General features: G+C 37.9%; 1 protein-coding gene across 1 annotated transcript; it reads left to right on the top strand.

The window, feature by feature from the left end:
• Positions 1 to 1,339: 1,339 nt before the first annotated feature.
• Positions 1,340 to 2,229, top strand: LOC131876456 (EPIDERMAL PATTERNING FACTOR-like protein 4). The gene is made up of 3 exons (XM_059221866.1): positions 1,340 to 1,654; positions 1,764 to 1,816; positions 1,906 to 2,229. Exons 1-3 carry the CDS (start codon positions 1,546 to 1,548, stop codon positions 2,152 to 2,154), a joined length of 411 nt encoding a protein of 136 aa, XP_059077849.1. The 5' UTR covers positions 1,340 to 1,545; the 3' UTR covers positions 2,155 to 2,229.
• Positions 2,230 to 16,282: the final 14,053 nt, after the last annotated feature.

The following is a 16,282-nucleotide window of genomic DNA, read 5'->3' on the forward strand; positions in this document are numbered from 1 at the left end:
ACCTTTCTCATGACTCTAACCGGGAGCTTGAGAGCTTGAGAGGATCTTGGTGGAGGATATGAATGGTTATGAGGTTGGGTAATGTTGAGTTTTTCTTTTGGAGCCTAGGGCTCTGGATTGTCTTTGTAATGTTTTTGTTGGAGAATTAATAAAGTTTTTACCCCTTTATTGAAAAAAAATATTTTCCCAACAAAACAATTAAATTCTATATATATAATATGTAAAGATCCAATTATTAATATATTTATTATATTTTAAAGATAATCTCAACAATTAACCAAATTCTCATCATCTCTTATCGTATTAAAAAAACAACTTTATCTTACAAGATAATTCTTATCCTTAAGGAAACAATCTAGATTGGCCTAGGATATTTCATTCCAAAACTCTACAAATATGCATTCCTTCTCATTTGAAGTTACATTTACATTATTTGTTGGGGAATAAAGCTTTTGCATATGAGGTAACTTTTATTAGTAATGCAATTTTCTTTTGACATTATTTTACAAAAACATTAATGATAGATATGATAAATATGAGTTTTCCAAATGATATATAATTATATTTGTTTATTGTATAAATACACATTTCTTGTAATTTGAAGTTAATTTCAAATTTAATAAATTAAATGGCCAAAATAATGCATTTGATCTCATAATTTCTTCAATATTTTATTTCTTCTTTTCTTGAAACATTTATGAGATTATAATTTTTAAATAAATAAATTATATTATCTTCTAAGTACAATCAATATAAACTTCTTCATCTCTACGAAATTCTAGATTTATAGAGGGGTTTACCAAAATCTATCATATCTTATCTTACAAAAAAAACATTTTTATCTTTAATTGTTTTTATCTTTAAAAAAAAATATAAATAACAATGAAAGAAATTTTTATAATATCTTATTTTATGCCAAAAAAACATTAGACTTTAATTTGATTATGAAAAAAATCAAAAAAATATATTTTGTATACATTTTATTTTTAGATTAATCAGTTGTAAACTGTACTCATCTTATTATATTTTATTTTATGACAAAAAAAAAATGAATTTGATTAGAAAATAATAATATAAAAATTATTTTGAATAATTTCTATTTTTAGATTAATAAGTTGTAAACTGCACTGAAAAAGTAAGCTGAGAGAACTACATAACTAGATGCTATTTATTAATATATATAATTCATTATCATTATTTATATATATATATATATATAAAACAATACTGAACGTTAAAGTTCAGTTTTCATTCTTCTTGCATGTTATTAAATAGTTGTCGAAAGATACAACTAAGATATATCATATTCCATGCAACCACTACATGCTCTGCACAACTACTTATCCCTCTCCCCTAATCTAATCTTTCTGAATAACAGCCTAGCAAGTTATAGGACTGCTGAATTTGTTATGTCATTGAAAAAAAAAGAGCAGAAAAAAGAACTTTATTGATATGGAATTTAGATATGTTGAAAGCGACATTACTGAAACCTTATCCCAATACTTAATATGAGATTTCTATGCTGCAGTAAATTGAGCAGTGAGTATGAAAGAAAACAGGCAGCCATTAATGGAATCTGCATTGGATTTTAAGCTGCTCAGGATGGTGATTATTCTTCTTCTTTTAAGCATGTTGAGTTTGGAAGGCATTAAAGGTAATGAATTATTGCAACTAAGCTGATATTATATAATGGGTATTACTATTTTCCTCTTTGCAATACTGTGTGATGGAGAGTTGATACAATGGGGCATTCTGGTTTGCAGATGTTGAGGCAAGACATGTGAAATTTTCTGGGCACACACACTTTTCCCAGCTGGTAAGTGTTTACCATATAAATCTTTTGCTATATAAAAGCTTGATGAATATAGTCTGACAGAAACTATTGAATTTTGTGGGACTTTTCAGCAGAAGAAAACTGTAAAGGTTGTGAAAGATATCAGGGCACAGAAGTTATTGGGATCAAGACCACCTAATTGTAGTTTTAAATGCTTTGGGTGCAATCCATGCATACCCATTTTAGTTATAGTTGGTCCCCCAAAAGGAAGTTCTCAAGAAGATAGCAAAGCAGTTAATATCAGTCTTGATGCTGATTACTATCCCCAGAAATGGATGTGCAGTTGTGGCAACCAGACATACCCACCAAGGAGGAAGTAATGCAAATTTGATTCAAAATAGTTTTTGATTCACACTGATAACTGTAAATGTAATTCTATATGCTTCCCCATGATAATAAAGGTGATAGTTTTGTTTGTGTTTGAGAAAAAACTGAATTTCTTAGAATTGCTACATGCCTGGACTTCTCTTCCATGTTGATCACTTGAAAGAGATTTTTTTTTAAGATTTTTTTTTTTTTTCTTTGGAATCTTGACCTAGATTTTATTGGGAATGATCCTTACTATGAGAAGGAATGTTATATTTGATTTATTTGTTTTAAATTATCTAACTCATACATTAGTTTTAAATACTTATTTTAAATGAGTTTGTTCATTAAATATAAATATTAGATAAAATGATTAAATAGAATTTATTATTTTATAGCATATATAATGTTCCAGATAAAATTTAGATATAAATTGTTACTTTAAAGCATACATAATGTTTCGAATTTAATGGATGATTATTTATAACCGTAAAAAGTTTGTGTATTTATGTCACTTTACATCTAAATCTCTTAATGTAATTACATGGTGACATGTGGGACACTCTTATGTTAAGTTTGGCTCTTTCCTTAACTCATATCAATCCTACATCTCTACTTACACAAATACCCACATATTTGATAGTTTATATAATGTTTAATATAAAATTTAAATATAAATTATTATTTTAAAGCATACATAATGCTTCAGATAATGGATTATAATTTTTAATGGTAAAAAATTTGTGTATCTTCTTTAATTTCTATTTAGTTTTAAGCATATTTTACATCTAAATATCTTGATGTAATTACATGGTGACATGTAGCACACTCTTATGCTAAATTTGGTTCTTGTTCTAATCTTCCCTTATCTCTACTTACACAAATACACACATATTTGACCTTATCCTTGCTATATCTCTCCCCTTATCTCCACTTGCACAAATACCCACATATTTGACCTTATCTTTGTTGTATCTCGACATATTCTCACATATATTTAACTCATTATAAACCCTAATGATGTAGAGTAATCTTAATTTAAAGAAAACTAGTTGTAGTCAAGAGACAACATGGCTTATCCAAGTAGTAAGAGCAAGTGAGAGTAGAGTGAGGAGTAAAGAGGGAGCATGCATAAGAGCATAAGCACATTGTACAAGAAAAGAAGGCAAGCAAGGAATAGAAAAGGGGAAGTTGGTCTTTTCACAAAGACAAGTGGAAAGGAGAACCAAACCCTAAGAAAACTTAATATATTACTAAATCCAAGACAGTCTAATTCAATCATGAGGTTATTGGCTAGAAGCACTATCCTAGAGGCAATCAAATAGAGTGTCAAAATCAAGAAAGATGATGCAACTATAGTATAGCAAAGAGAAAGCAAAAACAATTGCAAGGAAGGAAGACTAAAAAAATGAGAGAAGGCATAAAATAATGGAATGTGAGGCTAAGAGTGATTACATAATGACTTCTAAAAAAAAAGATCGAAGAGAATACACATAGGGCATGAAAATGTGCAAGCCTTACATAAGGACGAGGTTGCACAAAAGAAGGGTGTGTAGAAGAGACGCCAAAGTGGGAAGTGAACTAAGAAGAAAATAACAATCTTTCATAGAGGACAGATGTGAAAGATGAATCCATGACACAAGTGTGTAGAAGATGGTGCTTGAAAAGACTTGGTTGGAAGAGCATAGGTGAAAGGTTAGGTGATGGGGTAGGTGCTTAGAAAAGAAAATAAAAAATAATGATAAAGATAAGTGCATGGCCAATCAATGAATTTAAGCCCAAAGCTTACAAATGAGCTAGAAAGTGTTAGATATTTGAGCTTAGTTAGGATCTCTTGTTAGAAGATGGATGGAATCTAAGAGTAGGATTCACTACCACGATAGAATAATATGCGTCACAAGGTTTTTTGGGTATCAACTGAAGGAGAAATGAAATTTTGAAATCCTAGGCTTTATTATAAGAGTCAAGAGGAGAGTTTAAAAATGGTTTTTCTAAAAGAGATTTATTTGAAGGGGTGTTCGTAGAGGAATAGTCAAAGGATTGGGAGAGAGAGAGGGGGGGTCAAAATAAAGCAAAATAAGATAATAAACTTAAGTGTAAGTGGGGGGAGAGAGAAAGAGAGAGAGAGAGAGAGAGAGAGAGAGAGAGAGAGGTGTGAAAATAAAGAAAAATAAGATGATAAACTTAAGTGAAAGTGGTGAAGCACAATAGTACACTAATCTAAAAAGGCATACCAAGAGAGACACTAAAAAGCATGCTAATTTATCTAATAAACAAAACACAGATTATGAGGCATCTCCAACTGCCTCTTAGCATGGCTTTAGCTTCTTCTCCCTTGTTCCTCTCCTCTCCAAGTTCCAAAATAGTGTAGCTCTCAGCAGCTTTTTGCACTATGGATGCTTATGGAGGATTGAGATTTGTAGTATAGCTCCAAATATGAAATAAAAAGCTATTTTTATGCTAAAATGATATATTTTAACCAAAAAGACAAGATTTAGTTATGCTATGCTAAATGCTCTCTAAAATGTCTATAGTCTAAATGCTTACAAGTTTTCAGGATCTGGATTATGAAGAAATGGGCTCTATTTATAGGAAAAATGGAGCAATGGATGGTTGAGATTGAAAGGTTTAATCAAGGGTCAAGCTTGAAAGTTGGGGATCCATGTGCACAATTGGCACCAATAAAATAGTGACAAGTGTCAACACAGGATTGGGTTGAGAGAAGAGGTTGGAGGCATTAAAGGCCTGAGAAGACCTCATGGTTATCTAAAGGCTAAGGGTCAAGTCTAAATTAAGATTACCCACTGGATTAGGAGTTAATGCAAGGATAAACCTTTGTGCAAATGATTAAGAGATAATCATGGTCAAAGCATTAAATGCTTGATGAGACCCTTGGGTTGGATAGAGGTTGAGTCAAAACAAATGTTTTAACCATGTGGGAGGGTTTGGGTTAACCATTAATGGTTATTGGAGACTTTGTGGATTAAGTGGTTGAAAGTTGGAAGCCTTTAATGGCTATCAAAGACTTTGAGGATTTAAGTGGTTGAAGGTTGAAAACCTTTAATGGTTATCCAAGACTTTGAGGATTTTGAGAAGTGACTTCCCTTTGCTTAGGAATGTGACAATATTTAGGGGATGGATTAGGCTAATTAGGAAGGGGTTAGAAGAATCTAGAAGGGGATTAGATTTTGCAAGTGGATTTGGTGGGTGAGGGAAAATAGGATTTTATTTAAAATAAAAATTCATTTATTTCAATAAATGTGTGCAAGTTGCATTTGTAAGAAAATGCAAGTGGGGTGGGGATAATGATTTAAATAAATGTTTTATTTAATTTATTTAAAAGAGGAATAGGGGGATTTAATTAAATAAATAGATTTTATTTATTTAATTGAATGGAATTTGATTTAATGAATTAATTAAAATAAATTGAATAATTTATTTAATTAATAGAAGAATGTTTGGAGATGAATTAATTAAATATTAATTTAATTAACTGATGGCTAGTGGATTTTTAATCAAATAAATACGAAATATTCATTTAATTAAAATGGACAGATTTGTTTGACTACATTTGCCCCTCTTTGAGACGGTGCGGTTTATCGCGTCGTTTCAAAGAAAGAAAAATAGGTGTGGAGAAATGCCCCATAAAATATTAATTTAATGGGTGGTATGCCCCCTCGAGAGATGGGCCGAAAAATTTCAAAAAATCGGGCGATCTCTCAAAAAAGAATGAGAAGTGGAGGGGAGCTAGAATAGAAGAAATTAGCAACAACAGTGAAAGAATGGAAGAAAAATAGAGTGAATACGGAGAAACAACAAGCCAGCGAGTACCCTGAGGTCATGCAAGAGATACATAGCAGATGTAGTGTGGGGTTTGGATTGATGCTATACAATTGATCAAAATTGGTTGGACAATCTGGTGCAATCGGTTTAATTGCCTCGGTCAAGTCAAAGCGTGACAGTTGATGCCAGTTGTTTGCTTGGACAAGATAAAGTCTGAGTAAGTGAATCAAAGTGACCTGATGTGACTTAGACAATTGATGTAATTGCCCGATGAAGTCAAGGTATATGAAGCAAAATACTCGTTGAGACGTAGACAATTGATGTAATTGTCCGTTAGATTGTGTTTGATTGGTTGATCAATTGATAGTATGTGCGTGTGATGGATGGTTGTGGGGAATCATGGCAGCCCCATTGAGACTAGGTCATTATGATAAATGCCTGTTGTAGTCTAGGTTTGCCATAATCGATTACCTGTTGAGACCCGAAGATACTTGATCAGAGTATCTGTTGATAGTCTAGGTGTGTGTGAGTCAATGTACCTGTGCAGACAGAGTAACTTGCTTGGCTTATTGGATGACTTAGCATAGGAAACACAATCCCTCCTTTTTAGAGATGGATGGTGATGAACGTGGCTTGATTGGGTTGATTGAGAAATGATGTAGGGTATGGGATGCTGATTATCGAGATGGGGAGGGTGGGGGGGGTTCAATGTTAGACAGAAATGGAGAACCTATGACTCATTCCTATGGAAGAAGAGGAAAATAAAGTATGCATTATTATGACTATGTATGCATGATATGTAGCTATTATGAATGTATTGATGGGTGGAATGCAACGAAATGCAATATATACAGATGAGATGAGATGACGATCCATAGTGCTCTATTTTCATCATTGAGCTTTAAAATGTTGGAAGAGAATACAAGCATCTTGACATAATGATTCAAGATGACCTGAGTATTCCTTTCATGGATTTTATATAGCAAGTTAATACAAGCAACTTGATATAATGGATCAAGTTGACCAGAGTATTGCTTGCGGAACAGACAAGGATTATCTCCTTTCATGCATGACTTGGATCGTCCTCCTTGATCTTAGGCTGATCATATCCTGAGACAAGTGCATACCGTACTAAGAGATAAAAACCTTTATCCAGTTTGGATGAGGTAGGAGGAACCAAAGGGAGAACATTGTACCTGCAAACAAATAGTATATACATAAAGAATAAAGAATATGGATCCTTGGTAATGGTTCATGCCCATATGGTCGAGGTATACGTTGTAGTCAGCAAGCCATAATGATCTATGACTGCATTTTGCATAAGATCATGTAGCTTGGTGAACTTCCCACGTAGACACCATTAGTACATGCCCTAGAACTTCATCGGAAATAATGCGCAAACGATACAAAACAATGCTGCAAGATCCTGATACAGATAAACGAATGATTGTACTCACAAATCAACCAAGTATTTGATAGCTTAACATAATTTTCTTGTCAAAGAAAACGTCACTTTTTGTCTTTGTTTTGGTAAGGAAGGATGCATCCTTGTTTTAAAGACAGTTTTGGATTGTTGATGTTGATTGTGTGGTTGATTGGTAAATGGTCATTGTGTGAGTAGTTTGTCAATGTTTGTTTTGGTATCTGCATAGATGGGTATGTACAAAGTATTGTCATGTTTTTGTGTGATTTTCAATGTTTTCTGATGTTTTTGGATTTTGTTGAGACATTTTTGAATGTTTTTTGGATTTTGTTGAGACATTTTTGAATGTTTTTGGTATTTTGATGATTGCTTGAATGAAGAACTGAATGAATCATAAGACAATGTAGAATCCACTTCCATCAATAGTTTAAAGGCATTGCCCCTAGTTTTAGACATGACTTATGAAGAAGCGGGACGCAAGATGCATGAAGTACTATCATAATTGCAGAGAAATAACAAGCCATGTTTTTTTGGATGGATGGATGTATGTATGAAGTAGATGTGATCGCAACAAGTCTGAAAGACAATGGAGCCATAGTCTTTACGAGTGGCGCTTGTTTGCCAGGTTTTCACCACCGTACTTACCCAAGGTGCCACCGGAGTGGTTGTTCACTGTTTGGATGCATGATTTTTCTTTACTTTTTTGAATGTTTTTGTATTTTCTTTAGGACATTTTCTGAATTTTTTTGATATTTTCTGATATGTAGGGGAGCCTGATGCTCTGTACACCTTAGGTATAAAACCGTTTGAGGTGCATGCTATTGATTGGATCTGCGAGTGGTTCTCCATCTGATGTAGCCAACTGATATGCCCCGAACCCGAATACAGCAGTGACAACATATGGGCCGAGCCAATTTGATTCAAACTTGCCTTGATGTTCTCTGTTTGGTTGGTTGCGAGGATTCTCTCGAAGAACAAGATCACCTACCTCAAATGTACGAGATCTAACTCGGTGATTGTAGCTTCTACTCATGCGCTGCTGATAGGCTTTGAGGTGATTGTATGCAGCTTGTCGCTTCTCATCAAGTAACTCTAAGTCCTGAAGACGTGAGACTCTGTATGCTTCATCATCGATGAGATTATGCAAGGAAACTCGTAATGATGGTATCTCGACCTCAATAGGCAAGATAGCTTCTGCACCATAGACCAATGAATAAGGAGTTGCACCTGTAGGGGTTCGAATGCTAGTTCGATATGCCCATAATGCTGGATTCAATTGAACATGCCAATCACGACCGGCATCATTGACTGTCTTCTTTAGGATTCTCAATATGTTTTTATTGGATGCTTCAGCCTGACCATTGCCTTGTGGGTAATAGGGGGTGGAAAAGCGATGTTGGATATGAAATTTCTCACAAAGCTCACGGACATCCTGATTTTTGAAAGGAAGACCGTTATCTGTGATGATGGACATGGGTACACCATACCGGCAGATGATGTAGTTGAGGATGAATGAGGCGATCTGCTTGCCGATGACTTGGGTAAGTGGAACAGCTTCGATCCACTTTGTGAAATATTCGGTGGCGGTAATAATGAATTTGTGGCCATTGGATGAAGATGGATGAATCTTACCCACAAGGTCAAGGCCCCATTGACAAAAAGGCCATGGTGTTGTGATTGGTTGCAGTTCCTGTGCTGGTGCATGTATCAGGTCACCGTGAACTTGACATATCTTGCATTTCCTGACAAAGTAGTAGGAATCCTTTTCCATAGATGGCCAATAGTATCCAGCTCGCATGATCTTCTTGGCTAGTGATGGACCACTTGAGTGAGTCTCGCAAATTCCTTCATGTACCTCTTCCAAAACCTTTCTTATCTCACCTTGTTCCAGACATCGAAGGAGAGTACCATCAAGACTACGTCGGTATAGGGTTTCGGCAATAATGGTATATCGAGCAATTTGGCGAATGAAGGTTTTACGTTGGTTATTTGATTGGTTGGGAGGAAGGGTATGATCGCGGAGATAGGTGTAGAACTCACCATACCATGGGGATTCGGAACCAACAAGGCGACATATCATTTCGGATTCGGAAATATCATAAGCGGGGATCCAAAGCTATTCTACCAAGAACTCGTAGCGTGTTGAATTTTGTGGAAGATCTAGGAGAGATGCGATGGTAGCCATAGCGTCAGCAGCTCGATTCTGATCTCTTGGTATCTGCTCAAAGGTGATAGTAGTAAATGATGTCTTTAGATTGTCCACCATTTGCTTATATGGCATGAGTTTATCATCTTTGGTCTGATACTCATCTGTTACTTGTCGAATGACCAGTTGCGAGTCGCCATATACTTGCAGTTCTTGTAATTTCCATTGTATGGCTAGCCTGAGTCCTATGATCAAGGCCTCATACTCTGCTATGTTGTTTGTGCATGGAAATGTCAGCCTGTAAGACTTCGGGATGCTATCACCTTGAGGTGTGATAAACAGAATGCCTGCCCCCGAGCCGTGCCTAGTGTATGAACCATCAAAATATAGTTTCCATGGCTGTGCTTCTGTGATCATGAATATCTCTTCATCTGGAAAATTGGAAATGAGGGGGTGATCACCTATGAGTGGTGCATCAGCCAACTGATCTGCAATAACTTGACCTTTGATAGCCTTTCGATCCACGTACTCAATGTCAAATTCACTTAGAATCATCACCCATTTGGCCAAACGACCTGTCAATGCTGCTTTGCTGAGTAAATACTTGAGTGGATCAATCTTTGCAATGAGTTGTACCTTGTGTGTTAATAGATAGTGTCTCAATTTAGTGGCTGCTAAGATTACTGCTAGGCAAGCTCGCTCAATAGGTGTGTAATTGAGTTCATAGCCCACCAGTGTGCGAGAGATGTAGTATACAGCACACTCTTTGCCTTCTGCATTATGTTGTGCCAGTAGTACACCCAATGCTGTACTTGTTGCTGAGATATAAAGTAACAATGGTCTACTTGGATCTGGTGGCATCAACAAGGGTGGATTCATGAGATAGTCTTTAAGCACCTGAAATGCTTGTTGGCATTTGGCATCCCACTGAAAGCGGATGTTCTTGTGTAGCAGGTGTGTGAATGGGTGACATTTATCAGCCAATTGTGCAATGAATCTTCAGATTGATTGAAGCCGTCCTTGTAGTGTTCTTAGCTGACTGATATTCTTTGGAGGTGGCATGTCCGTGATTGCCTTAACCTTTGCTGGATCGACCTCAATGCCTTTGCTTGAGACAATGTACCCTAGAAGCTTCCCGGAGGTCACTCCAAAGACACATTTCTTTGGGTTGAGTCGAACATGATATTGTTCCAGTCTATCAAAGATTTGATCTAAGATGTGGAGATGTCCTTCTCTAGTAAGTGATTTTGCTAGTAAGTCATCCACATAATCTTCCATCATAGTATGCATCATGTCATGGAAGATGGTGGTCATTGCTCTTTGATAGGTCGCTCCTGCATTCTTTAGACCAAAAGGCATTACATTCCAGCAGTATGTGCCCCATGGACATGTGAAGGCTGTCTTATGTTGATCTTCGGGTGCGATCTTTATCTGATTGTAGCCGAAAAAGCCATCCATGAGTGAAAGCATCGCATGTCCTGCTGTTAGATCCACTATGATGTCGATATTTGGTAAGGGGAAGTCATCCTTAGGACATGCTTTATTCAGATCTCTGAAGTCTGTACAAATGCGGATGCCCCCTTTTGGTTTGCCGACTGGCACAATGTTGGAGATCCATTCTGCATAATCAATTGGTCTAATGAAACCAACATCCAGGAGTTTCTTGAGTTCTGTTTTGACTAGCATGGCAATCTGAGGATGCATTTTATGAAGCTTTTGTTTGACAGGTTTGGCTCCTTTTGCTACTGTGAGATGATGCATAACTAAATCCGGATCAAGCCCAGGCATGTCTGCATATGACCATGCAAAGTTGATCTGACGCTGCTGGAAGAACTCTATGAATTGAGGTTGTTCCTCTGGAGTGAGAAGAGATGCCAGATGTATGATATGAGGGTTTTCAGGAGTCCCCACATTGTATTCTTTGGTTTCCTCGATAAGAATCATTGATCGTTCCTGTTGTGTACTAGCAGGGAGAATGTCAAACCCTTCATCCTCAGGCGCCTCAGAGAGGTTTTCACCGTTGGATACGCTCTTTCTTTTTACTGTTGTCGGATCAAACAGTGCCACAGTGTGGTTTTCACTGGAAGATCCATGTTTTAATGTTATATTTTTGCAGCTGAAGGGTTTGGCATCCACCCCGAAGTATGTTGCGCTATTAAGTTGAATGGCGAATCCAGCTTTGTGATCCCTGCTTGGTAGATTATCCCTTAATTCCAAAAATTCAATGATAGCCTCATCGTTTTGGAAGAGGTCAAGACATGGGGGATTTGGTTGGTTCCATTCGATGAGTTCAGGGTGGACAATGGGCATTACTTCATTGACTAGGTTAAGTTCGTTAGAGGTATCAGTGAGGGTTAAGACAGTGTGGTGAAGGTCGTTGATGGTACTCTCCCTGTCAGAATCAGGCGTAGGATGAGACGTAGGGTCTGTGGAAGATGTTTCCAGCTCAGGTACCCAAGTGGTCTTTATCTGTGCTTCTCCGTAAACAGGAATGTCTTTGCGTGGCGGAGGTGGTGATGTGTCTTCCTCATCTGAAGTGTTAAGTTGTACAGAATCAAATTCCCACTCATGTGAGTCGGTCTCTGAATCACTTTCCAGCATCTGATTGCTATACCATACTGGGATGTCTTTGGAGTTAAACACGGCAGGTGTGATTGGTTTATGTATCTTTGTAGTGATCGGTGCTGCAGGAACCGTGATGGGATTTAAAGGATTTGTCACTGGAAGTATCAACAGTGTTGATTTAGTGGATTCTGTTGGAACGACTGGTGCCATAGATGCTGCTGCGGGTTCCAATATAGTTGCTGCTATGAATGGTTTTATTGATGTGATGACTGCTGTGGATGGGATTACTGGTTCGATTGGTGGTATGTTTGGCACTGGTGATGGTTGCGGTGGGGTTGTGAGCCTCGATGGGGCAGTGGCAATATTGCTTGATGGTGCTTTGATTATGAAAGGTGTCCTCTTTGCAGTAGGTGGGCAAAATGGTTTGCTAGGTTTTCCTTTGAATCTGAGTTTAGGAAGGATCTCTTTTTCAAAGCCTAGGCCAGTATTACCTTTGGGCTTGAACTCTGGCAGCAGCGGTTCATGTCGTCCTTGTTTGCAGGATCCCAAAGCACTCTGACCATCATACCCCATTCTTTGCATAATGAGGAGGCCTTTACCATACTGTTCCATAGGAAGTGTAACTTGCGGTTTGTCAGTGGTGATGGGATCTTTATAGATCCATTCCGCTAGGTCCTCATCTTGTGTCTCTTCCTCTTGACTCTTTCCAAGGATGAAAGGCGTTAAGGCACATGTAGGCGTGATTAGTGGTTGCTGGAGTAACTGCGGTGGTTTACCATATGTTCTAGGGGAAGTGGGCATCTGTCCCACACAAAAGAGTTGACTCAAGTTGTATTCCCCGGGACCTTCCTCTGCGACTTTCATCTTAAGCTTTTCTTGCTTGGGTATAGGGGTGTTCGAACTGGCAAGAGAGACGGGACTTACATATGATGTGGAGGAAATGGCTTCCCTATTATTAGGAACAGTAATCTCTGGTTGATGGTTGATATTATGGCAAAAAGCAAAGGGATTTGCATCGCCCAGGATTGTGATCTCTGCACCATTATGTGGGAACTTGATACATTGATGGTAGGTAGATGGAACGACTTGCATGGCATGTATCCAAGGTCTCCCTAATAATAGATTATATGGCAGTGGAAGGTCCAGAACCTGACAAATGATGTGCTTTACCACAGGGCCCACTCGGATTGGTAGTACCACAGCTCCTTTGGATGAACGCTCTGCATCATCATAGGCCTTGATGGTGATCTTCTTGTGAGGATCCACTGATTCTATTGCATATCCCAATGCTAAGACCAACTGTAGTGTGCAAATGTTTAGGCCTGCTCCATTATCGATCAAGACTCGCTTGATCCTGTGTTGGTTGACAAAGCCTTCAATGTGGAGTGAGGCGTTATGAGGTTGTTGGAACGAAGAGTTGTCACTTTCGGAAAAAGTGAGACAAGGTGATGACTTTAGATTTCCAACCATGGCTTGAAATTGGTCCGTATTCAGGTTTGCAGGGACTGACGCCTCTTGGAATGCTTGATCCAAGATAGTTTTATGAGAGGGTGACAGACGCAAAAGCTCCAAAATGGATATAAGTGCAGGGGTTTTGTCTAATTGTTCCACAAGATTGTACTGCTTTGGGACGGAGGTGGTGCCTTGTGGAGCTGCCTTGATGGTGACCTTGCCACGACGTGTAACAACATGGCAATTTGAGGTGGGATTTTTGAAGGTGATAGTTGCAATTTGTTCACTGGCATCATACAGGTGATTTACAGTGTAGTTATACGCAGCCTGCGTATAATCAGTGGTATCAGTGCCTCGCCTGGAAGTGGAAGGATCCCTTTGATCTTGTGATGGAAGTGGATTTTTGAACATCAGATGATCATTATTGGTCGTTTTTGGGTCATGTCCTTCAACTTCAATTTCTCCTCGATCAATAAGATCCTGAATGAGATCTTTCAATCGGTGACAATTACTTGTCTTGTGCCCTCTTCCTTGATGGAACTCACAGTGTTCAGTATCTCTCCACCATGCTGGTTTGACCTGAGGCTCATAGTTTGATAGCTTAGGTAGAGTGACCAAATTTTGAGAGAGGAGTTGTCGCAATATTGTTTCAATGGGTTCCCCTAAGGGAGTGTATGTGCGTTTTTGTTTTTGTGGACGAGGTCTTGGTTCATCATGAGACGTGATGTGACCTTGATTGGAAGGAACATTTGTGTTATTCTGAGGTGGAGGATTTTGTCCTGCAAACCAAACCACAGGTTGTGCATTTTGGATAGTTCGAGCATCCACAACCCCATCGTTGACGATATTCTTATTCTTGTTCCAGAAGTTTAGTTTACCACTATTGAAGCGCGGGCGAGGACCATCTTTTGGTTCATTAAAGATTTTGATGAGTCCTTTCTTGATGAGTGCCCTTTCACATTTTAAACCCTTGGTGATCATATCATTAAAAGAGTCTGTGTCTTTGACATCCAAGTGAAATTCCATTTCTTTGTTTAAGTTGGAAATGAAAATTTCCACTAGTTCTCGTTCAGGTAACTAAAGAGAACGTCCGCTAGACATTTGGCACCATCGTTGCAGGAATACTGAAAATAATTCACCTGGTTTTTGTTTGGTGTTGCATAGATCAGCCATGGTGATGTCGCGTTCAATATTATAAGAGTAATGAGATAGGAACTTCTGGATGAGTTTCTCAAATGTCCTAATGCCACCTGGTAGTCGGGAAAACCATGATGTGGTTGTTCCTCCCAAGCTTTGGGGGAAAAGGCGCATTAGGTATGTGTCCTCATAAGCCACTTCAAGACAAGCAGAATGAAATTCTCGGACATGATCACGGGGATCCCCCTTTCCTCTATATTTTTCAAATTTGGGTGTTTCGAACCCGCGTGGAAAGGGTGGCATATAAAGATTCCTATCAAAAGGATAAGGACAGATGTCATTGAGTGAGAATTGGTTAATCTTGACACCACTATGAAGTTGTTGGGTGAGATTCTCGGCTTGTTGCCGCAACATCTCCATTTCATTTGGAGGAGGAGGTGGTGGGTTACCTCGAGGGATGTTATATCTGATGGGATCTCTACGCCTTTCCTCCTCATGGCGACTTTGTCTTTCTGATGCTTGTCTTAATTGGGCAAGATCAAAGTTCGAGGGGAGTTTGGCTCCTTCTTGAGCGAGTTTTAAGAAGTGAGCATCCACATTGCTCCTTAGTATTTCATCAAATAATCTGTTAAAATGAGGGTTATGTTGAACCCTTTCGATTGTTGAAGGAGTGGGAGTACTTGGGTTTTCGTCATTCACATTTCCTCCAAGTGCTTCTTGAAATTCATTGAGGTTGTCCTCTTCTTCCTCAATTTCTATTTCTCGTTGCCTTGATCGTGATCGGGTTTGAGCCATTTTGTTTATGAGTTTTGTTTGAAGTTGATTGAAGATGATGATGAGTTGTTTGATGAAGTATTGATGATTTAGTGGATTGGTGGTATGTAGATCTCTAGCACCTTAAGGTAGATGTAACCGAAATTCCTTCTTTGAATTGCTTGTTTGTTTGATAAGTTTGGATGTGATAAGGTGTAGACAAATCTGAGATGTGTTACAGATTCTGACTACCTAGAAATGAGAGGATTCACTCATGAACTAGTTTTAACCTGCGTAGATGTGTCTCTTAGGATGAGCTTATCCTAGATGTAGAAACAAGCTAAAAAGTGATGTGATGTGTTTGATTTCAAGCAATATCTAAAAGAGAATCTTGGGACAAGAACCTCTTAATGTTTTGAGAGTTTTGGGATGGATTGATGATGAAGTGATGATGTATGAATGAGATGATGGATGTTTTGTTTTCAACTTCAATAAAAACTTTGTGTTATAAATGGGACAAACTCTACCTCTTCCCTTTCAGGTGTTGGAGGTATTTCTCGAGCTGTGTTGTAGGTGATGCAGATGTTGGGGAAAAAGTTGGGATTAATCTTTCCTCCTTGATTTTTGTGATAACTCAAAGCTCTATTTTGCATAAAAGCTCTGCGGTTCAAGGATTCTGAATCAAATTCATTTGTTTTACCTTGAAGGTATAGACGCATGCGATGTAGAAAGACTCTATGGGAGACAAAGATTTGTCGATTGATATAGAAGAATTTCCTCCTTTTGATCAAAGCCTTTGAGCTTAATGGTCTTTTGTTCAAGTTGATATTCTGATGACACTTCTTCTTTCGCAAGATGTGAAGAATGGTCATAAAAGTTGTGA

Source organism: Cryptomeria japonica, chromosome 6, assembly GCF_030272615.1.
Source record: "Cryptomeria japonica chromosome 6, Sugi_1.0, whole genome shotgun sequence".
Lineage (NCBI taxonomy): Eukaryota > Viridiplantae > Streptophyta > Pinopsida > Cupressales > Cupressaceae > Cryptomeria > Cryptomeria japonica.

Coding starts and splice junctions, on each gene's coding strand:
- LOC131876456 (XM_059221866.1), top strand. CDS start 1,546: ATGAAAGAAAACAGGCAGCCATTAATGGAATCTGCATTGGATTTTAAG. Junction 1,655..1,763: donor GAGTTTGGAAGGCATTAAAG/GTAATGAATTAT, acceptor TCTGGTTTGCAG/ATGTTGAGGCAAGACATGTG. Junction 1,817..1,905: donor ACACACACTTTTCCCAGCTG/GTAAGTGTTTAC, acceptor GGGACTTTTCAG/CAGAAGAAAACTGTAAAGGT.